At 44.6% G+C, this 22,734-nt stretch overlaps 1 protein-coding gene across 2 annotated transcripts in view; it reads right to left on the bottom strand.

Annotated features, from left to right (window-relative positions):
* Positions 1 to 5,640: 5,640 nt before the first annotated feature.
* Positions 5,641 to 22,734, bottom strand: part of ERO1A (endoplasmic reticulum oxidoreductase 1 alpha) — a 34,396-nt gene continuing 17,302 nt past the window's right edge. The window contains exons 8-15 of one of the 2 annotated variants that reach the window (XM_074956506.1): positions 17,732 to 17,778; positions 14,237 to 14,263; positions 13,966 to 14,058; positions 12,015 to 12,261; positions 9,447 to 9,516; positions 8,994 to 9,080; positions 7,991 to 8,124; positions 5,642 to 6,251 (exon numbers count right to left, since the gene is read on the bottom strand). In XM_074956506.1, coding sequence (XP_074812607.1) covers positions 6,194 to 6,251; positions 7,991 to 8,124; positions 8,994 to 9,080; positions 9,447 to 9,516; positions 12,015 to 12,261; positions 13,966 to 14,058; positions 14,237 to 14,263; positions 17,732 to 17,778 — 763 coding nt within the window. In that variant the 3' untranslated portion in view covers positions 5,642 to 6,193. Of the gene's footprint in view, positions 6,252 to 7,990; positions 8,125 to 8,993; positions 9,081 to 9,446; positions 9,517 to 12,014; positions 12,262 to 13,965; positions 14,059 to 14,236; positions 14,264 to 17,731; positions 17,779 to 22,734 lie in introns of both variants that reach the window. The other variant, XM_074956507.1, reaches the window with a different exon arrangement.

Raw genomic sequence — 22,734 nt, 5'->3', positions numbered from 1 at the left:
AGTCTAAGAGGAATCTTCTGGCTTGAACAAACTGGGGAAAGTGATACTACTATTTAGGTCTTGTGCTCCCTAACAAGCATTCCCCATGGCACCCCCCACCCCACATCTTGTAGGATTACTGTCCAAATGTGGATCAGCTGGAAAGGTCCAGTGACTTTTTTGATGCAGGAAAACCACAAGCATAAGAGCTCTACATAGCCCAGTCTGCAACTTGCCAATCCACAAGGTGACTTGGGGCATCTTAGTGACTCTGTATCTGTAACGAGCAGTAGGTGCGTGCGTGTGTGTGTCTGCAGTTCGAAGCAGAATGAAGATGTGTGGGCAGGAGGGGTGAGGGCCTAGCCTTCGTCAAGGGGAGGTGCAAGCTACCCTTGACGTAGCCTCTCACCCCTCCTGCCCACACCTCTTTATTTTGTCCTGCAATCCTCCATCTCTGTTCCTGGGAAGGTAGAAGGAAAGGGTTCTGGCACTCCTCTCCCTAATTCGTAAACACAAGCTGCGGGGTTGGAACAGCTGCCATGCTTGAACAGCGTTTCCCTTTATGGGGGGACACACTTCTGGCCTGTGCACCCAGCCTTGATTCTAGCCAGGTGCCCCCAGGGGCATGTGGCAAGCTCAGAGTCCACCCTCTGCTGTAACAAGATAGCTGAGTGGGTTGAGGCTCTGGGCCCTGGCAGAGGATATACTTAAACTTTTCTGGGGGGGATGTGGGGAGACAACACACACCAGGCACTAGGCACATGCACACAGCCAGTAAAGGCTATGGGGGCAGCACCTACCCAGCCAGTAACACACACAAAAAGGGGGAGTGGACAAGGCACCCTAGGTATGTCTGTCAGGTGGTGTGGGGAGAGGGGGCCATCACAGTGATGAGAGGCTGTGGGCCTAGCCCCCCACATCTCATCACTTCCCACTGGCCTGATTTCACATGGTTCCAGGCCTGCAGCTGTGTGACACTTCCTGGTTCTTGCCCTCTACCTTGGCCAGCAGCTCCTGGGGATGACCACATGGGCCATTATTTCCTCCACTTCCCTAGTACCCTGGCTTGCCCATCTCCTCTATACCAGGAAACCTCAACCCCTGCTGGTGCTAGGCTTGTTACTACCTGCCCCCCTCCCTTTGCATGGCACAGTGCTGAGGGAGGTGGAGTAATGGACCAGGCCTTGCCAGTGGCCACCCTCCCACTGCTCATGTGTTTTCCCCTTCCCCACCCCACCCATCGTCCTATTTAGATCCTAAGCTCTTCAGAGCAGGGCCTGTCGCCACTTTGCGCCTGTACAGCACCTACCCCCATGGCACTACCCTGCTAAACATGGTCAATATAACACAGGCGGGGCCTAGCTCTCGGCTCAAAGGGCATTCCATGTCCATCCTTCTCTGCAGTGCCCAGTGACTGAAAACAAAATGATTTGTGGCTGTTGCATAGAGGCAGCCTGGCCTCCTCATGACACACACCCACTCTCAGTAGTTGAGCAGAACTTGTATGCTCAGTCACTGGCTTACCATCAAGTTTTCTGCTGTCAACTTAAAAAATCCACCCATTTCCCTAAGGGAGCACGTGACCCTAGCTGCTGCTGCCATCAGTTATCAAACAGCAAAAGACTGAGGTGATTTCCTTCCAGAAACTGTGTGTAACTAGGGTGGGGTTGCATTGGACAATGAAACCCCATGGTGGATGTTGCCAGATGTGATGGAGGTTAGTTAAAAGCCAGGGCTTGGGGTGGGGAAATAATAATAATACATGCGGCTGGCACGAGCAGGAAACTGAGGGCTGGCAGCAGAGGAGGGGAACCAATAGGTTCTCCCCAATTTTGCTGCTGCTGCTCAGGAAAAAGTGTGAGCGAGAGCAGGGGCTCTGCGCTTGACAAAGATCTTCTCTGTGTGCTGCTGCATGGGGGAAGGAATTGCTCTTTCCAACCAACAATGATGGAGGATAGAGTCCCTACATTTGTTGTGCACTTTTCCAGAGTGGAACATAGTGCCTGACCTGTTGCAGCTGGGATAGTTATTGGAGAGCTAGGAACTAATACAAAAGGATCTTGAATGACACAAGGCTGTTGGCCAGGCTATGAGGAAGAGAAGAGACATGCTCATGCACACTTCTTCCCTGTACATGTCAGGGTGGTGGAGCAGGGAAGAAGAATGTGCCCCCATCCTGAGAGCAGCTTGTGGGAAATCCATACTAGCCAAGGTAAGGCATATTGAGAATGAAAGCCAGGACCAGGGCCCAGAAATAGCCCCCTTGGGGGAGAAGGGGGAAACCTTGGCATTCATTTTCCCAGCACCTTGTGCATGTGTAGAATCATAGGACTGGAAGGGACCTCAAGAGGTCCAGTACCCTGCACTCATAGCAGGACTAAGTATTATCTAGACCATTCCTGACAGGTGTTTGTCTAACCTGCTCTTAAAAATCTCCAATGATGGAGATTCCACAACCTCCCTAAGCAATTTATTCCAGTGTAGTTAGGAAGTTTTTCCTAATATCCAACCTAAACCTCCCTTGCTGCAATTTAAGACCATTGATTCTTGTCCTATCCTCAGATTAAGAACAACTTTTCTCCCTCCTCCTTGTAACAACCTTTTATGTACTTGGAAAACTATGTCCCCTCTCAGTCTTCTCTTTCTTTTCCAGACTAAACAAACCTAGTTTTTTCAATCTTCCCTTGTAGGTCATGTTTTCTAGACCTTTAATTAATTTATTTTTTTGTTTGTTTGTTCTCTGGACTTTCTCCAATTTGTCCACATCTTTCCTGAAATGTGGCATCCAGAACTGGACACAATACTCCAGTTGAGGCCTAATCAGCACAGAGTAGAGCAGAATAATTACTAGTTTTACATGCCTCCAGCTTTCACCCTGACCACACCACACGATCCATCGTCTACAGCCAAGCTCTGCGATACAACCGCATTTGCTCCAACCCCTCAGACAGAGACAAACACCTACAAGATCTCTATCAAGCATTCTTACAACTACAATACCCACCTGCGGAAGTGAAGAAACAGATTGATAGAGCCAGAAGAGTTCCCAGAAGTCACCTACTACAGGACAGGCCTAACAAAGAAAATAACAGAACGCCACTAGCCGTCACCTTCAGCCCCCAACTAAAACCCCTCCAACGCATTATTAAGGATCTACAACCTATCCTGAAGGATGACCCAACACTCTCACAAATCTTGGGTGAAAGGCCAGTCCTTGCCTACAGACAGCCCCCCAACCTGAAGCGAATACTCACCAACAACCACATACCACACAACAGAACCACTAACCCAGGAACCTATCCTTGCAACAAAGCCCGTTGCCAACTGTGCCCACATATCTATTCAGGGAACACCATCACAGGGCCTAACAACATCAGCCACACTATCAGAGGCTCGTTCACCTGCACATCCACCAATGTGATATATGCCATCATGTGCCAACAATGCCCCTCTGCCATGTACATTGGTCAAACTGGACAGTCTCTACGTAAAAGAATAAATGGACACAAATCAGATGTTAAGAATTATAACATTCATAAACCAGTCGGAGAACACTTCAATCTCTCTGGTCACGCAATCACAGACATGAGGGTCGCTATCTTAAAGCAAAAAAACTTCAAATCCAGACTCCAGCGAGAAACTGCTGAATTGGAATTCATTTGCAAATTGGATACTATTAATTTGGGCTTGAATAGAGACTGGGAGTGGCTAAGTCATTATGCAAGGTAGCCTAACCCCCCCCCTCAAGACGTTCTGGTTAAACTTGGATTATTGCTGTGCACATTGTAAGATGAGCTATTGCCAGCAGGAGAGTGAGTTTGTGTGTGTGGTTTTTGGAGCGGGGGGGGGGGGTGAGAAAACCTGGATTAGTGCTGGAAATGACCCACCTTGATTATCATGCGCATTATAAAGAGAGGTTTCAAAGAGGGATGGGCTATTACCAGCAGGAGAGTGAGTTTGTATGTGTGTCTGTGGGGGGGGCGGGGGGAAGGGTGAGAAAACCTGGATTTGTGCTGGAAATGGCCCTCCCTTGGTGATCACTTTAGATAAGCTGTTACGAGCAGGACAGTGGGGTGGGAGGAAGTTTTGTTTCATGGTCTCTGTGTGTATATAATGTCTTCTGCAGTTTCCACAATATGCTATGCATCCGATGAAGTGAGCTGTAGCTCACGAAAGCTCATGCTCAAATAAACTGGTTAGTCTCTAAGGTGCCACAAGTACTCCTTTTCTTTTTACGAATACAGACTAACACGGCTGTTACTCTGAAACCTAGTTTTACTTACAATACTCCTGCCAATACATCCCAGAATGTTTGTGGGTGGTGCAAGCAAAAAAAAACAAACACACACCAGTCTTACACTGACTCATATTTAGCTTATGGTCCCCTATGCCCCCAGATCCCTTTCCACAGGATTCCTTCCTCAGCAGTCATTTCCCATTTTGTATGTGTGCAACTGATTGTTCCTCCTTAAGTGGAGTACTTTGTGTTTGTCCTTAGGATGAAATTCAATATTTACTTCAGCCCATTTCTCGTTTGTCCAGATCATTTTGAATTATAATCCTATCCTCCAAAGCACTTGCAACCCCTCTCAACTTGGTATTGTCCACAAACCTTATATGTGTGCTCTGTATGGCATTATCTAAATCACTGATGAATATATTGAACAGAACCAGCCCCAGAACTGATCCCTGTGGGACTCCACTCGTTATGCCCTTTCAGCATGACACTGAACCACTGAGAACTACCCTCTGGGAACAGTTTTCCAACCAGTTTTGCACCCACCTTATAGTAGCTCCATCTAGGTTGCACTTCCCTAGTTTGTTTGAGAAGGTCATGCGAGACAATATCAAAAGCTTTACTAAAGTCAAGATATATCAATCTACTGCTTCCCCCCCTATCCAGAAGGCTTGTTACCCTGTCAAAGAAAGGTTGGTTTGACTATTTGTTCTTGACAAATCCATGCTGACTGTTACTTATCACCTTATCTTCTAGATATTTGCAAACTGATGGCTTAATTATTTGCTCCATTATCTTTTCAGCTACAGAAGTTAAGCTGACTGGTGTGTAATTCCCCAGGAATTACAGAAGCTTCTCACCTGCTGAGGGAGATGTGCCAGTCTCATCTCAGCCTCTGGGGAAGAAGTGTCTGGCAACCTTTAAGACCTGCTGTGATTGCTGATGCACAGATTCATTTGTATAGAACCATTCTTGATTTGACTAGAAGTATCCAACTCAGCATATTGTACTCTAACTACCCTTCTTCTAAAATAAGGTTAAGGGAAAAGTGTAGTCAGAGCAAAATACTGTTTTAGGCTTTGTCTACACAAGGTTTCACCAGTTTCACTTTAACTGGATTTTTAAATGGATTTAAATTGATGCAAACCTCTGTGTGATCACTTATAGCAGTACTAGTGGCACCTTTAGAGACTAACCAATTTATTTGAGCATAAGCTTTCGTGAGCTATAGCTCAAACTGATTCCTAACTGACTTAAGCTAAACTGAAAGAAGCCTCGTTTAAAACTGAAATAAAGTGCATCCATGCAGGGATTTGCACTGGTTTAGAATCACACCTTTATTTCAATTGATGCAGCTTTCCCCTGTAGACAAACCTAGAGGAACAGAGAGCAGTTGTCCCTTATAGCATCAACCACGAAGTTTAGGTGGCTCCTCCAAGCTACACTGTAGTATGCCCCAGGACTGTACCAAGTGAAGAGTGTTTCTATTTTACTCTCTCAAAATGTTGCCTTTAAAACAGCTTAAATGGTGGGGTCTGGAAAAAAAACTATTGAACACAGACAACCCCCAGTGAGTTACTGTACTTGTATTTTGTATTTCTGCATTTGTCCAGTGTCACATTTTCACCAACACTGTCAATTTCTGAAGGTAAACAAAAACATAAGTTTTATCAAAGGAAGGAGTGCAGCACATATTTAATCATTAGTCAATCATTCAAAATTATCTTCAAAAAATAAAAACTGATTTTACTTTACACAATCAAATTTTTCCCCCACCCCTTTACAAAAAGCAGCTGCTTTGTACAAAAGATTTGGTCTCAGCAGGTTACTGCTGCAATCATTCTGTAAAGTGAAGAGTTCTTCCAGTGTCTTTTCCCTTTTGGTTGCCTGAAGTGTGAAGGAAACCTGATTTTCGTCTGTTTTATAGAAAACAGAATAAAAAAGGTAATTTAAGTCTTTTTCTGAGAGACAAATTCACTACATATTTCGTAACAAGTTCTTGAAGTTTTCCAGCTCTCTAATGCTAGTTGAAATCCTGTATGCAAGAGAAAGGAGGAAAAAAGGTAAGAGAAATCTAAAATACACAAAAGGACTCATTTTAAATGTTTTTATATAAATGCAAATAACATTAGAAAACAGTTCTTGCAGCTAAGGATTTTTGCATGTTAAAAAGGAATTATGGAACTGAAACAAGTTTTGCTGACTCATTTTAAAGCCATATGTAAATTATACATTCTTAATCATGGTAACAGAAGCGGGCCCTTCATAAATAGAACGTTAGCTAAGGTGTGGTCAAATACGGTTGCTCAACAGAGGTTGTAATGAAGCCATCTATAAAATTAAAACAGCCATTCAGAAGGGCTGTCGAAACAACTTACAGATAAACTGGTGTTTGTTTTAAAAGTTTCTGAATTGCACACCCCAAGTCATTTTATTGCAAAATGCACTTTGCTACAGGAGGTTTGGCATCAGTGAGAGAACCACCAGGGCAAGTCCCTTGCTTAACTTCCCATATTATTACAGCAATCTATACTTTCATTGTATTCTCTTTTTTCCTTAATAGAGGATACTGACTAGCTGATTTGAAAGTCATTTACAAACATATGATGAAGAAACGAACATTTCAGTTTGTCTTGATGTAGTTAAATGTTTGTTTTACAAAGCACTTCCAGCCCATACAGATGGGAAGATAAAGTGGAATGAAAGCCCTGATTGCTGGATACAGCTTCAGATTGGAGTTGACTCCTGCATGGTACTTTAGCACATAAAAGGACTTGGGGGGGAAAGGATGGGGGGGTGGAGAGGGGGGAAATTTGTGTCACTGATCAGCTTCCTTTGGAAATATTCACCTGTGGCATGCTCCCAATTTCATACAAGCTGTTTTCTAAGGTACCACTAAATCAGCACATTAAAGAGCGAATCACAGTAGCCCGAACTCTTTTTAAAAAGGATGGGAGCAGCACTCAGTGGTTTGTTTTTTTGCCTCTCCGCACAAGCTGAAAAATGTCAACCTGCTGAAGAAAGTGCTTAATGTTTTCCAGACCAACTTATCTACCCTGGAGTTTTCCCCCTGCCATGTGCTACCAACTGGCGTTAGAGGATAAAACTCAGAGGCTTGGTTTGAAATTAATTTAGCTATAAACCAGGACTATGAAACTTTAAAAGCCAGCAACTTGGTGCAAAGAATCTCACAGAAAACCCCTGTGAGCCAACTAAGAACTCCAGACCTGTTAACGGAACAAAGGTATGGCGTGTAACCAAAACATCTTTCAATAACGTCTTTCTTTTGAAAGGTTTTTTTCCCCACAGTTACTGCCAAACAAACCTCCCCAGCTCCCAAAGAGTCTGATTGATGGATGTCTGTTAAATAGAACTCTTGCAAATAGATGTTTTAAAAGTAAACTATACAACTTCGAAGCTTTAAAGGTCAGCCTCCACATTAAACAGATACCTAAAAATGGGTACCTTTGTTGGACAATGTGTTCCTAAAACAGATACATGTAATTTCTTACAGACTTCTGAATTCTTCATATGAGAGCCTTAAGCATTAACTTTAAATCATAGAAAATGAAACAGAAAACATTATTGCTTATTCCTACTTTAAACTATATCAAATCAATCAACTGAAATTTAGAACTGTCATCATCAGGAAGTCTGCTCATCTTTTAAAGAGTTAACGCTGCAGTTACTAATCACAGTATACTTTATTTGTATGCACCACCTTACATTTTATTTAGATTGGAAAAAAGCAAAAACACAGAATTTTAAACTAACCTTCCAAAGGCATTAAAGAAGGAGACTATTTCTTGTCTCTTTAGCTGGAATCCATAAGAGGGGCCACTTTCTGGCATGTTTTCTATCAGTTTTTGTGAAAAGAGGATCTTCAAAGCTGTACCCAAGCCCTGAGTCTGTGCAGTATAAATATAACAGTAGTAAGTGTGCCATTTGATTAGCAAATTAACTTCATTTCCCATCACTTTATTTGAACAGATTAATACAAACAACAAAGTCATTTTTGAGTGGGTTCATTTATTAGGCATGTATATTTCAGTAGCACCTAGGAGCCCCAGACATGCACCAGGACCCCTTGCGCTAGGCCAGAGGTGAGCAAACAATGGGCCGGATTTGGCCCATCAGGGCTTTGGATCCGGTCTGTGGGATTGCCAGCCCTGTGGCACAGGGACTAAGGCAGGCTCCCTGCCTGCCCTGGCCCCATGTCACTCCCAGAAGTGGCTGGCACCACGTCCCTGTAGCCCCTGGGGGAGGGGGCAGAGGGCTCTGCCCGCTGCCCTCACCTGCAGACACCGCCCCCCATAGCTCCCATTGGCCAGGAATAGGGAACCACAGCCAATGGCAACTTTGGGGGAGGTACCCGCCGGAGAGGGAAGCACGCAGAGTCCTCTGGCCATCCCACCCTCCCCTAGGGGCTGCGGGAACATGGTGTCGGCCGCTTCCGGGACTGGCACGGGGCCAGGGCAGGCAGGGAGCCTGCCTTAGCCCCACTGCATGCTGCTGCCACCCCAGAGCCACTCAAGGTAAGCAGCGCCAGGCCGGAGCCTGCACCCCACACCCCAACCCCCTGCCCTGAGCCTCCTCCCGCACTCTGCACCCCCACACACACACCGCACTCCCTCCCACACCCAAACCCCCTGCCCAAGCCCTACATTCATGGGCCTGCATGCAATTTCCCCACCCCAATGTGGCCCTCAGGCCAAAAAGTTTGCCCACCCCTGTGCTAGACACTGTAAAAATGGAACAAATTACTTATTGGACTTACTTGCAACTTTCCCCAAAGGCGACATTTTAAACACCCAACGCAGTCCATAATTCTAGAAATATTCCTAAAATGGAGCCTAAATTCTTCCTTTTAAAAAAAAAAAATAGTAGGACTTTTAAATACAGAACATCGTTGTTACATGGTTAAGAGATTTAAAAATCACATGTCAATTAGTTAGTGCCTAAAGAAATGCTTTCAGGTATTGGGGGCTCTATCAGGCAGGCTGTACCCTACATTTACCAGATAGGTGTTGTGGTGCATCTTAGCTTTCTACATTATCAGACATGCTAAGAAAACTAGTGAATGTTTACCCCAGTTGGATATTTCTGGTCTAGTAACTTAAGCACATCAATGTCTTATGATATCCTATTCAGTCTGATAACCCAGTGTGAGAAGTCCTTTATTCTGTCAGCAAGTAGTTTCAGGATAGGGGGACACAAGGTGAACAATTACCTTTAATTTAGCAGCTTCCTTTTTATTTCCAGCAAAAAATGAGTTTTCATCAAAGTGCAAAGGGAAAGACCTGAAGCAAGAACAAACAGTGAAATTTCCAAAAATCCTTAAGTGACAGGAGCTTACATCCTGTTTTCAAGTGATTTAGGCACTGGCTCCTAAGTCTCATTGACAGTCAAAGGCAATTAAACAGCTAAGTCACTTAGGAGTCTAAATTCCATTTTCAAAAGTCATTTGGGCTCTGAATCTCTACTTTACAGTATCATTTAAATCTATTGCATACACATAAAAATTCTTTAATTTTTATAATAAAAATGAGTTATCCATGTCTCAGTCACGAACAATAGGCGACCGGGCATGGGAAACTGATGAACTACAGCATCTCCCTCTGAGGCCGAGGGCCAGATTCTAATCTTAGTTAACTGACGCCCCATATATCCTATATTAGAGTCTCGCCCTATATCCAAGACCATCGCTTTTTAGATGTTTTAAAGTTATTTTGGACTGCAGTGTAAAGCTAGTACTAGAGTTCCGCAGATCAGTCAGATAGAAGTTTCAGAAGTGACAACTAAACAAACAGTTATTAAACTCAAAAAGAACAGGAGGACTTGTGGCACCTCAGACTAACATTTATTTGAGCATAAGCTTTCGGGGGCTACAGCCCACTTCACTGGATGCATAGAATGGAACATATATATAACACGCACACCGATAAGTTGGAAGTTACCACAGAAACTGTGAGAGGCTAATTAGTTAAGATGAGCTATTATCATCAGGAGAAAAAAAACTTGTGTAGTGATAATCAAGACGGCCCATTTAGACACTTGACGACAAGGTGTGGGGATACTTAACTTAAGGAAATAGATTCAATAGGTGTAATGACCCAGCCACTCCCAGTCTCTACCCAAACCCACGTCAATGGCATCCAGCCTGCACACCAATTCAAGCTCAGCAGTTTCTCGCCGGAGTCTGTGTTGGAAGCTTCTCTGCTGCAAAATTGCCACCCCCAAATCTTTTGCTGAGTGGCCAGAGAGGTTGAAGTGCCCTCCCACCGGTCCTCGAATGTTAGGATTCCCGAGGTCAGACCTGTCCCCACTCTTCTGCGTAGAGACTGTCTGGTTTGGCCATTGTCCATGGCAGAGGGGCACTGCTGGCACATGGCATATATCACACTGGTCGATGTGCAGGTGAACGAGCCCCTGATGGCGGGGCCAATGCGACTAGGTCTCATGATGGTGCCATCTGAATAAATGTGTCGACAGAGTTGGCATCGGGCCCTGGCAAGGATACGTTGGCAAGGATAGGTTCCTGGGCCAGTGGTTTTGTTGTGTGGTTGCTGGTGAGTATTTGCTTCAGGCTGGGGGGCTGTCTGCAAGCGAGGACCGGTCCGTCTCCCAAGATCTGTGAGAGTGAGGGACCATTTTTCAGGATAGGTTGTAAATCTTTGATGATGCGCTGGAGAGATTTTAGTTGGGGGCTGAAGGTGACAGCTAGTGGCGTTCTGTTATTTTCTTTGTTGGGCCTGTCCTGCAGTAGGTGACCTCTGGGTACTCCTCGGGCTCTGCCAATCTGTTTTTTCACTTCAGCAGGTGGGTATTGTAGTTTTAAGAATGCTTGATAGACATCCCGCAGGTGTCCATCTCTGTCCGAGGGACTGGAGCAAATGCAGCTGTATCTCAGAGCCTGGCTGTAGACAATGGATCATGTGGTGTGGTCTGGATGAAAGCTGGAGGCATGTAGGTAAGCACAGCGGTCAGTAGGTTTCCGGTATAGGGTGGTGTTTATGTGGCCATCGCTTATTAGCACAGTAGTGTCCAGGAAATGGACCATTTGAGTGAATTGGTCCAGGCTGAGGTTGATGGTGGGATGGAAATTGTTGAAATCATGGTGGAATTCCTCAAGGGCTTCTTTTCCATGGGTCCAGATGATGAAGATGTTCATATTCCAACTTATTCATGATGGGGGGGGGGGGGGGGTGTGTGTGTGTGTGTGTGTGTGTGTGTGTGTGTGTGTGTGTATTCCATTCTATGCATCTGATGAAGTGGCCTGTAGCCCATGAAAGCTTATGCTCTAATAAATTTGTTAGTCTCTAAGGTGCCACAAGTACTCTTGTTCTTTTTGTGGATACAGACTAACACAGCTGCTACTCTGAAACCTGCCATTATTAAACTCAGTTCTGCAAAAGCTTAAAGACAACCTAAACTATTAAACAGTGGGGTTAGTACCTGGTTTGACCGTTTGAATTCAGATACCGGGGCAAGCCACTTAGCCTCTCTGTGCCCCAGTTTCCATTGTACAATGGGGATAACACACTGCCCTGTCCCACCGGGGTGTTGTGAAGTTAAATACATTACAAGAATGTGAAGCGCTTTGAGATCTACTGATGAAAAGCTCTGAGAGAGCTAGGTATTATCACTACTCAGAGTATACTGGAATAATAATAATAATTAAAATAATTAGCTGACCCATACCATCCCACTACAGAAAAAATCTTATTTTCTAAAACATTTTAAGAAGGAGAATATAAGATTCATAGCTGCACACTATTCCCTTTCCAGCATTATTTACTTGGTTAGGTGAAGGATTTCCAGCAGTTGGTTTTTGGTTTCTGTGTCTCTGTTTTTATTCCCCGTGAATAACTGGAATCCTGGGCGCTCAAAGAATGGCAGAACTTTCGACATTGCCCGTAATTCAATTAGGTAGAGGAAATACAGGTTCTTGAGCCTCTTGGAACCTTCTCCTTGAGTAAGGACTTCATCAAATCTGTGCTGAAACTCAGTAATGTTGTGTCCCCACGTAGTCCCCAACCACGTATCTGAGAGAGGAGAAAAAAGGGGAAAGGGCTGCTTTGAAAATTGGGCAGTAAACTTCTTTCCCACTATGCCATGCATGTGGTTAAAGTTAATTTTTAGAATTTAATGTTTACAACACTCAGGCCTGGTCCACACACAAAGTTGCACTAGCTTTCTATACGGATTTAAAACCCTGTGTGGACATTCTTAAATCATCTTACTGGCTTATATTGGTAAATTTACAGGTACAACCTAAATCAAGTTAACCAGTTTTAAACTGATCTATGCAGGTCTAAACTGATGCAACCCCCTTGGTAATTAAGTCTGTTTTAAAAACAAACTTTTAGTTAAGCTGGTGTAATTTGCATGAACACGAGGCCTTAGCAGTATCCAATCCACTGATCTCTTAGTTCAGCATACATTGATTGATGCCCCAATTTCCTTTGTCTCTTCATTCCTACCCTCAAAAACCATTTAACTCATTGCAAAATTCAGAGAGAGGCAGCTTTGTTATGGGACGATTTCCTGTGCAGGAAGACAGACAGGGAAAACAGCTTCCCTATTTTATTGCAACAAGAATTAATGCTGGACCCAGAGCTGCAGGCACCCCCGGATGAAATGAGTGATGTCCGTGCACTGAGAGGTGTTGTGCCGCCTTTTTAACTAGGCGTGCAGCAAAATAAAAAGTGATTTGTCCAAATGAGGACTAGTGAAAATATTTTTAGTGTTCAAGCGCCAAAAAAAAAATTCTGTAAACAAGAGAGAAACTACATACAAACGTAAGATGTAACCACCATCCGGTGGCTAATTGACACACAGTGTTGGATAAAGACACACCTTTGGCGCAGGTTACAGGTACTTAACCAGCGAGTCTGTTAAACAAGAACTGCTATACTAAGAAGTCTTAAGGAATCCTGTAATGTGTGCAGTTGTCTGTCTGTACAAGCAGCGTATTACAATTCTTGGCCAATTCTGAGGAGTGAGAGGTCATTTGAATCATGATACTGAGAAGTATGGACTAAAATTTTCAAAGCTGGGTGTCTAAATTCAGGCATCTAGTCCATATTTAGGTACCTCAAGAGAAGCAGTGTACATGTTCTGGGAAAAGTTAAAGAATCTTGGAAAAGCTTAACTGAAGAGATCAGAATGCCTGTGAGAAATTACTGCTAAACTTACTGTAACGAGCAAAGCACGAAGTTACTCCAAAATGAGCTGTGAGGAGACTCTGGAGGAGCATAACGGGCAAAGGCCAGCCATTTTCAAACCAGAGCGCCTAAAGTGAGCCACATTCCGGCAGTTTAGTAAGAGGTGCGGAATGCTGGCAGCTCCATTCAGTAGCAATGAGATATGTGGATGCTCAGCACTTCTGAGCATGTGCCGGTTTTGATTCAAGTGCCCAAATTTGGATTCAGGAGCCTAAATTTATGGTTGGAATTTTTGGCTTTGGTTTCCAATTAAATTTTTAAAAAATTAAGACTTCTAAAGGCATTTGGATAATTTGTATACCCAACCTCATGCGTCTTATTTCCACACCCAGCTGTCATCTGTGTATAAGGGAAGTATGAGAAGAACGAAGGGAGAAGAGAAGGAGAGCGAAGCTGGACCCAAACCCTGCTGAAATGGGCTACCAGCTAGTATTTTACGAAGCAGTGGAAGTCAATTCCCATCTGAGCTGACTGCAGAAGCAGCCTGGCTCTTAGCGAAATAAGGCAGAAAGTCACACTCACCTTGCAAGAGGTACCTGGCGCTCAAATGGATGTTGATGCTTGCATGTAGGCCAGAAATGAGTTTGTAGAAAGCTCTCTTCTCTACGCAGAGGCCTGAAAGGAAAACGAGTCGAAATGTAAAGTAGTAAAGCGGATGTTTGAATTTCCTTCCCTTGGCGTTATCAGAGATCTAATTTAATCACAGTTTGCTTTGGCAATTAATGCCCCGCTCCCCCCACCACCACAGAAAGTCCACTTTGTATCACTCACAAAAAACAAAACAAACCACTACCTTCCAGCCAACTGTAAAAGGAATTCCCTAGAAATGAAGAAACAAACAGTCACGAGAGCTTTGACAAGGAAAATTTTGCACATTCACCAAAATAAATCGCCTAAAACATGGTACAAATTTGTTCAATGCTGTTCTCGGAGCACAGAAAACAATTAGGAAAATGTTACAGGCTAAGAGAGAATTCATGTATCTCTGTTCCTATGAGGTCATGCTTGTCGTAACATGACAGTTGGTTTTGGTGTCACAGTAGGATTGGTGTACAGGCTAAAGTGATGATCTGCCAATCAGAACACCACAGCCAGACCTCTGAACCAATCAATGCAGAGCTGCAAAGACTTCGGTGAGATTGCACAGGCAGAAAAGTTTGCCCATACCAATTTGATTGCAGGGTTGGGGCCTAGCTGCATTTTGCAGGTTTTTCCAAGAGAGAACACACACAACCCCGCTGAAAGAGCCTCCCAGCTGACTGGCACCAATGTCAGACTCGACATTTGCTAGCAGCTAAAGATAGAATACTGACACTGTAGCAAAGCGAAGTTTAGAGTCTTTTCCACCCATATCAGCAGGAGCTGGGAGTACTGCACTGTAGAATACACAACCCCAGGGGAAGTGGTGGGCAACAGCTTGCATCCCTTTTTGGGAGGGGAAGAGGGAACAAACGGTTTTTATTGTTGACAGAAGACACAACATTATAACAGAGAAATAAAAACAATACGAAGGTCAGTGCGATCTACAGCCATCTCATAAACCGGGACTTCATATTTGCTCACTGCTGCGTGATGGAAGAAAATGCAGGGAAAGAACACAAGCAGAAAGAAACAAGCCACAGGGAACAAAGAACTGGTAACAGGCAGAGCATGTGCACAGGGCTCAGTCCTGCGAGGCACTAAATACTCCTACGATGTATACAGCGCCCTCAGCTTTGAAGGTAATAGGAGTTGAGGACATTTTGGCATCTCACAGGAGCGAGCCCTTGAAAGCGTGAGATAGGTGCCAGCTGCTATTGACTTTCAGTGATGCTGGGTGTTTAGGTTCCTGTGAAAAGCCCCAGTCTTATGGCATTGCTTCACGTAAAAGCAGCTCCCTCTGCCACAAATGAACTAGTATTAACAGAGTTACAAAACACACCACCGCCACACCAAAACAAGCGAGCCCCGTCCAGGTCTTATGGGATGGGGTTTTGAAAAGCACCGGGGGGCTTGTCTACACAGCCAACAAACAAACCAGACCCAAGGCAGCAAGTCTCTGAGCCTGGGTCAACTCCCTTGGGCTCAGGCTGTGGAGTGAAGAATAGCTACGCCTACGTTCAGGCTCTCGCTGGAGCCCAGGCTCTGAAATCCGGCAAGGGGGAAGACTCCCAGAGTCTGGGTTCCGGCCCGAGCAGCTAACCTGCTATTTTTAGCCCCACAGCGCAAGCCCTCAGCTGATCCAGGAACCTGTGCACCTAAAACCCTTTTGGCTCTTTTGAAAACCCCACCCAAAGGCTGTTAGCCTCAAGTATGGGGCATGTTCTCTTTAGGAGTCACAGAGATTCCTAGATTCCAAGGCCAGAAAGGACCATTGTAAACATCTAGTCTGATCTCCTATATAACACAAGTCTGAGAACTCCCCCTCGCAATAATTCCTACAGCAGATCTTTTAGAAAAACATCCAATCTTCATTTAAAAATGGTCAGTAGTGCAGAATCCACCAGGACTCTTAAATTAGTTGTTCCCATGGTTAATTATTCTCAGAGTTAAAAGTTTACACCTTATTTCCAGTCTGATTTTGTGTAGCTTCAACTTCCAGCCCTTGGATTGTGTTATACCTTTCTCTGCTAGTTGAAGAGCCCGTTATAGATTTGTTCCGCATGTAGGAACTTACAGAGTGGTCCAGTCACCCCTTAACTTTCTCTTTGTTAAGCTAAGCGGATTGTAGCTGTAAAGCTAAATAGATCCATGCAAGAGAAACTGAACAAAGGAAGATTTCAAAACTATTCCCATTTTTGCTTGCCTTGCTGACTATGCTAACTTCAGATTGTGGAAGAGGCAGAGGCAAAAAGTTCTGTATCCATTTTTTTTTTTTTCCTGACCATAACAGAAATCAACACAAGTCACTCACCATCATCATCTCCTGGGGGGGTGGAAAAACAACAAAAAAAATTACATCACTAGAATTAATTCCAAAGTGCAAAGACTATCCCGATATTACTGTTAAATCGGCTCAGACAAGAGAATAAGTAGTGTTAGCAGTGTTTAAAAGCATTGTATACGTGCACGTTAGATTATCTCAAGCTGGTGCAGTAAAGGCACGAGATGAGCAGAGTGCTTTGAAAGACTCTGACTAGCACGGAAGTAACTGCTACAAGGTATTGAGATCACTCCCAAGGGCTTTGGCGGAAGAAAAATGATCACGGGATTAGTAAACACAGGACTGGAAGGTAGGTGACCTGGTTTCCTCTTTCCACCTCTGCCACAGACTTCCCACATGACTTGGGTAAATTATTTAGGGACCTATCCAAAGCTCATTCACAGCTAAGGGAAGACTCACGTTGACCTCAATGGGTCAATCTTTGTGTACATCATCTGCAAAATGGGGATTTCTCCACTTACCTTCTCACGTGGACACGACAAAGCTGAAGTTACACACACAGCACAATGAGATCATCAGAAGGCGGCACTCTTATTTTATTTTCCTTTTGTCTATTTTGTCCAGCTACATTGCTCTTTGAGCATACTCTCATTTTCCTCATGTGTTAATCAAAGAATGAACTGCAGGAGCTTTTGCGGACAGAATTCAGATTCTTTTAAATCAAGTGAAAACCCAGTCCTCAGACTTCTCTTCTGCTAATGCCCATGGTTAAAATTAGCTGTCAACACAGATGCCTGGACTGCTCCAATTGGACAAATGTTTTTTCAGGCTTTCATACATAAGAGCTAGCATGAACAATGGGGTTAGATTTCAAATGAAGAGAGAGGCAGTGCGGTCTAGTGAATAGGGTATTAGACTGGGTGTCAGGAGACCCCGGTTCTATTCCCAACTCTGCAACTGAGTGGCTGTGTGTCCTGGGTCACTTCACCTCTCTGACTCTGTTCTCCTTGCCACCCTTTGTTCATCTTGACTATTTAGATCATAACCCCTAGGGCAGGGTCCATCTCTTACTAGATGTTTGTAAAGAGGCTAATACAATGGAGGCCTTATTTCATAGGGACATTCTTAAATGCCCTTAGCATCTTCAAGTATAAAAAGCGAGTGCCCATATACCAATCCTGTTCCCAGTCAACGTCAAAGCTCACGTTGATTTCAATGGTGCTGACTCAGACTGTTTTTCCTGGGCTGTTACACAACAAAACATCATCCCTCCGCAATGTCCTTTATGGTACACACACAGTTCTAGGCTTGATCTAAATCATTTTTCTTTTTAATTCAGAGAGCCAGCATAAATAGCTTTTATCATTAAGGCCACCAAAACTCATGGGCTGCCAAATAGCTTAGTGGGATGAATAAATGACTCACCTCTGCCAGAAGCCAAGGGATTTAAAGGTCTTTCTATGGTCCGAGGCCTAAGAGACAAAATCATTTAAATATGTAATATCACTATGTATGGAACAGTCACTTGGCTCTGCAAAAACATTTTACAAGTTCATGAAAGTCAAACAACCCAGACTGGCGTAGAACTGTTTCCTCTTCCCATACAGATTTCAAGGTGGTGGCAACACAAAAAAGAAGAGGAATTGTGCCCCCTGTGGATTTTCTTTATGCATTACCAAAAAAAAAAAATCCTTTTGTTACACTCTGATGTGCCCCACAACAGCAATCCCAGAACACAAGGAAATCGAAGCAAGACACACAGGCCGGTTGTCAATCAGCACATATAATAACCATGAACCGGTTAAGTCAGCAACAGTCTGAACAAAACAAAGAAACAGTCCAAAGAACAAGGTATGTAGCAGCAGGCTTTGAGTAACCCTGCACACACCCAACGCTACTCACATCCAGGAGCAGGAACTAGAACACTGAATTCAGGAAGCAATAAGCAGGAAGGCAAAATGCCCCCCCACACACCTACAGTTTCCTTCTCTTCTCCCCAGAAGGCCAGCAGTACCTTGCCAGAAGCACCAGGTGATCCTGTAGGTTATACCTCAGATTCAGCTCAACTTCCCCAACTGGCCACGTGACATCGGCACACACAAAGGAGTGTCCTCCTCCCTCTCCATTCCCCTGTCAGTAGGCAGGATATCTCTCGCTGGTTAACAACACATTCTCCATGTGATAAACGCACTCGCCACAGTCTGTACCCTGCAACCCGCAAGATCATGCCACGAGTATCAAAAACGCTTCCAGACCCTTGCCTAACATACACCACGTGTCCAGGATAGAATGCGTGGATTCATGCACGGATACACTTTCTGAAACTCGCATATTTCCTAGTCACATCGGCTTTGAGGATGGCAAAGAGGTGGGATCAACCTTTTCTTTCAGCATAGACAAGTTGGTCCTCATAGGTCAGCTGAAGAGATGATAGAAAGGGGTTTCTACAGTACATGCATGAGGTGTACTCCAAATATCCTATAAACCATGACTCAAAAGTATGCGAGCTACACGCTTCTTCAGAGTCCGATGCAGTCTCTCCACTATCCCATTTCCTTGGGGAGGGTAGACAGCAAATTTATAATGTACTGTACCAAACCTCGCCAGAAAGCCTTCAAACTCTCCAGACAAAGTGTCCCATGATCTGAAACACGTCTCCCTGGTAGGCCAAACATTGCAAATTAAGTGCTTAGGCAAGAAATGAGCTCCTTTGAGGTGCCTTCTGAATTTATGAATGCAAAGGGGTAATGTCAGTAATATTCCATAATCGTCAACACCGTGTAGCCACACAGTGCAACTGAGGGGCCAATAATATCCACTGCGATTCTCTGCCATGGTCCGTCTATGACTATTGGTTTCAAAGGGGCTGGAGGAGCAGTTATTCTATGCATTGTGCATGCTGAGCCTGCCTTCATCTGATGCTCTATGTCCGAGTGCAGCCCTGACCACCCTGCATCAATATGCATTTGTTCCTTCATTTGTAACTCCCAAATGTCCTTCATAGGCCACATCTAGGATTGTTTGTCACAACGCTGCTAGGACAATCACCCGGGCTTCTCTGCATAAGATACGCTGAGTAGCACATGTCTTCACCATGAGCTCGGAACAAATTTTGTAGAATGTAGACCAAGGATTGGGTCCATCCACTCCGCCTGTACAGCATGTACCATCTTGCACAGTTTAGCATCAGTCTGCCCTAAGTCAATGGGTAGATCTTTCAATAAAAAGCATCTGGTGTACTTTGCTGTTTCTGCACACAAGGGCACCATCACAGCAGAATTTCTCAGAAGAGCATCAGCAAGCAAATGACGACTTCCTTTGGTAATGCACCAAATTCAAGCCATGCTACTGCAACTGAAGAAACCACTGCTGAGTGAGAAGCTGCAGCAGGTCAATGGCTTTATGATAGAGGCCCAAAGAGGCAAACTATCAGTTTCTAATGTAAACTGTCTCCCCACTAAGTAGACTTTGAAATGTACAATAGCAAAAACCATGCCAAGAATTCTCGCTCCCATCTAGGAATATTTTGTTTCCATTGGGAGGAGGATATGGGAGGCAAATATAATCAGCCATCCCTCCTGGAGCAGAACTAGGCCCAGTCCCCAATTGCATGCATCCGACTGAATCACTACCGACTTCTTTGGATCAAAATATGCATACGATTGGATATAACAGAGGGCTTGACTCAAGATTTCAAAAGCCTGTTTTACCTCTTCAGTCCAAACGAACCGGACCTGGGTTAAACCCCACAGTGACTTGGCAAAGGTACTAAAAATGGGACAGAACATGACCACCTATGTTTCAAGGTAGGCCAAGGATCGAACTTAAACGGCTAACATCTGTGGGTAATGGTAGCAAAGCAACAGCTTGTAACCATTCAGGTGCCAGTTTCACACTATCGGCCAACAGCGAATGCCCTAGAAAATCTACACTATCTTTTGCAAAACTGCACTTGGCCGCATTCAACTTTATGCCAACTTGTTGGAATTGCTCCAATCCTGGTCCAGAACAGCATTACGCTCAGGAGGACTCTTAGCAATGATGAAAATGCCATCCAAATATCAACATGCAATCTAGATATTAGCAAGGAGGTGAGACACCAGTCTCTGAAATACCTCAGGAGCAGAGACTCACCCAAAATGGAGTTGTTGATAGCTGTGCCTCCCAACTGACATGCTGAACCTCCCAAATGACATGCTGAAAGTCAGTAACAACTGCAAACTTTCAGCCACAGGTATTTGCTAATAACCAGATAAGTTATCCAACACAGAGAAAATCCAGGATTTACTCAGTAGGTCACCTCTTTGAAGGTTGGCAATTGAAACTGCTCACGTTTCACATACTTATTAAGTGCCCTAAAATCTGTGCACAGTCAAATGTCACCATTCTTTTTGTATATGATCACCTTGGAGGGGGCTCCATTTCCATAGGCCCTTCCACCTCCCGCACGATACCATTATCTTGCATGCGCTGCCGTTCTGCTTGGATCTTGTCCACAAATGCGGAGGTACATGACATGCAGGTGATGCAAAGGGCTTGGCATTTGAATCCAGCTGCAGAGAGTACACATATCCCATTGAGAGAACATCGCCACCATTAAATAAATCATGGTGTCTCTGAATCGTGCATTGGGTATCCACTTCTATTCTAGCCAACATAACACCACCAAGGTGTCCTGTGCGAATTCATGCAGAATACCAAGCTGTAAGTACAGATCACAGGACAACAATGGAACGGCATTCGCAGCAGTGCTTTTATCAGTGTAAAACTTTGCAGGACAGGCTATGCGTTTGTAGAGCACACAGCTCCACCCACTGTCTGCAAAGCATACAAATGCCAAGCTTTTATCACCACTGTAGTCCGACAAATGGCCAGATTACAAACTAATCCAGAGGGGAGAAAACATTACCATCTTCACCATGCACTTCAGCAGTGAACCATTAATGTCTACGCTAAGGGATACCCGCTCCAGCACCTTGCCACAGGAGAAGACCGTATCAAAGAAAACATCAAGATCCCCTGGTAAAGGCGGTCTCCAGTATGTACCACAGGCCTCCCGTCATTGCGAACCAGTGTACCATGGCGCACTAACTGAAAGTGTCCTTCCTTCCCACAAGCCCAGCACTTAGCAGTTCTAGCCAGGCAAGCAGGGACACTGGCCAAGTGACCTGCACTATCACAGCAGAAACAGTGAGGAGCTGGAAACTTTCATGGCTGAGACCCGGGTGCGGGAGTAGGTAGCGCTGTACGACTCTGAGCGACGGAAGTAGAAGGGACAGCTGACAGTTTAAGTGTAGACTCAAGGGTAGCAGCAGTCTGAGACACAGAACCCTTTCAGCCTGAGCCCTCTCAAATGCTTCACTCTTAGCAACTGTGGCATCAAAAGCTAAGAGTTCTAGCATCTTTGGCCAAAAACCATTCACCCAGGAGATCATTGGCTACACCAATCATAACATCCCCAAATTCACAATCCCGGGCCACCTGCTGCAAACAACATACACACTCACGTATGGTTTCGTTGGGCTGCTGGCAAAAAGCTTGAAAAAACGTTTTCCTCTTTAGCAGAACGGAATCCCCAGTCCCAAAATACTCACTGAGGTGCTGCACAGCCACATCAGAGAAGGACTTGGGCTCCAGGAGTGCATCATAAACATCAATGCCATCACGGCACTAAGCAGTTCTGCAGCACGGGTAATCTAGCCACATCGGAGTGTTGCAGGGTCTGCACATAGTTCCGAAACTTCCAAACAGAGTATCACCAGTTAACAGGTGAAGAATGTGTAGGCAGCATGGGCTGCAGAATAGAAGCACTTGTGGCCATAATGTTACACTCCTATATACCACAGAACAGCAATCCCAAATCACAGGGAAATAGAAGCAAGACGCACAGGTAGGTGGTCAATCAGGACATGTAGTAACCATGGACCAGTTAAGTGAGCAACATTCTGAACAAGACAGAACAGTCCAAATGGAAGGTATGTAGCAGCAAGCCCTGAGTAACCTCACATATCCAATGCTATGTGTGTGCACACGCACACTAAAACTGGATCACTGAGTTCAGAATACAGGAAACTAACAGGAACAGCATGCAATAAGCAGGCCGGCAACACAAACACGCAGACATAAACACACCTTTGAAAAACCAGGAATGTTTGCTGGAGGACTCAGACATGCCTACAGGGCTCTCTCAGCCTTTCACTAGAAGGGAGGGGTGACGAATCTTCAATAAAGTCATTACCTCCCCACTGTACAAGTCCAACAAACACAGATTTAATTACTCTGGGGATGAGTCACCGCTGTAGTTAATGGTGATGCAACGCCACTGAAAAGATTGCCCCAAATCTTCTCAGGGTTTCAATGATCCCCAGATATTCCCCACTCTGTAGCAATCCACCTTCCAGCAGATGCAGCTTGGGCAAGGCTCCTTT

Source organism: Natator depressus, chromosome 6 (assembly GCF_965152275.1).
Source record: "Natator depressus isolate rNatDep1 chromosome 6, rNatDep2.hap1, whole genome shotgun sequence".
NCBI lineage: Eukaryota > Metazoa > Chordata > Testudines > Cheloniidae > Natator > Natator depressus.
The sequence above is the reverse complement of the archived record's forward strand: the minus strand, read 5'-3'. Positions and strand labels throughout refer to the sequence as shown.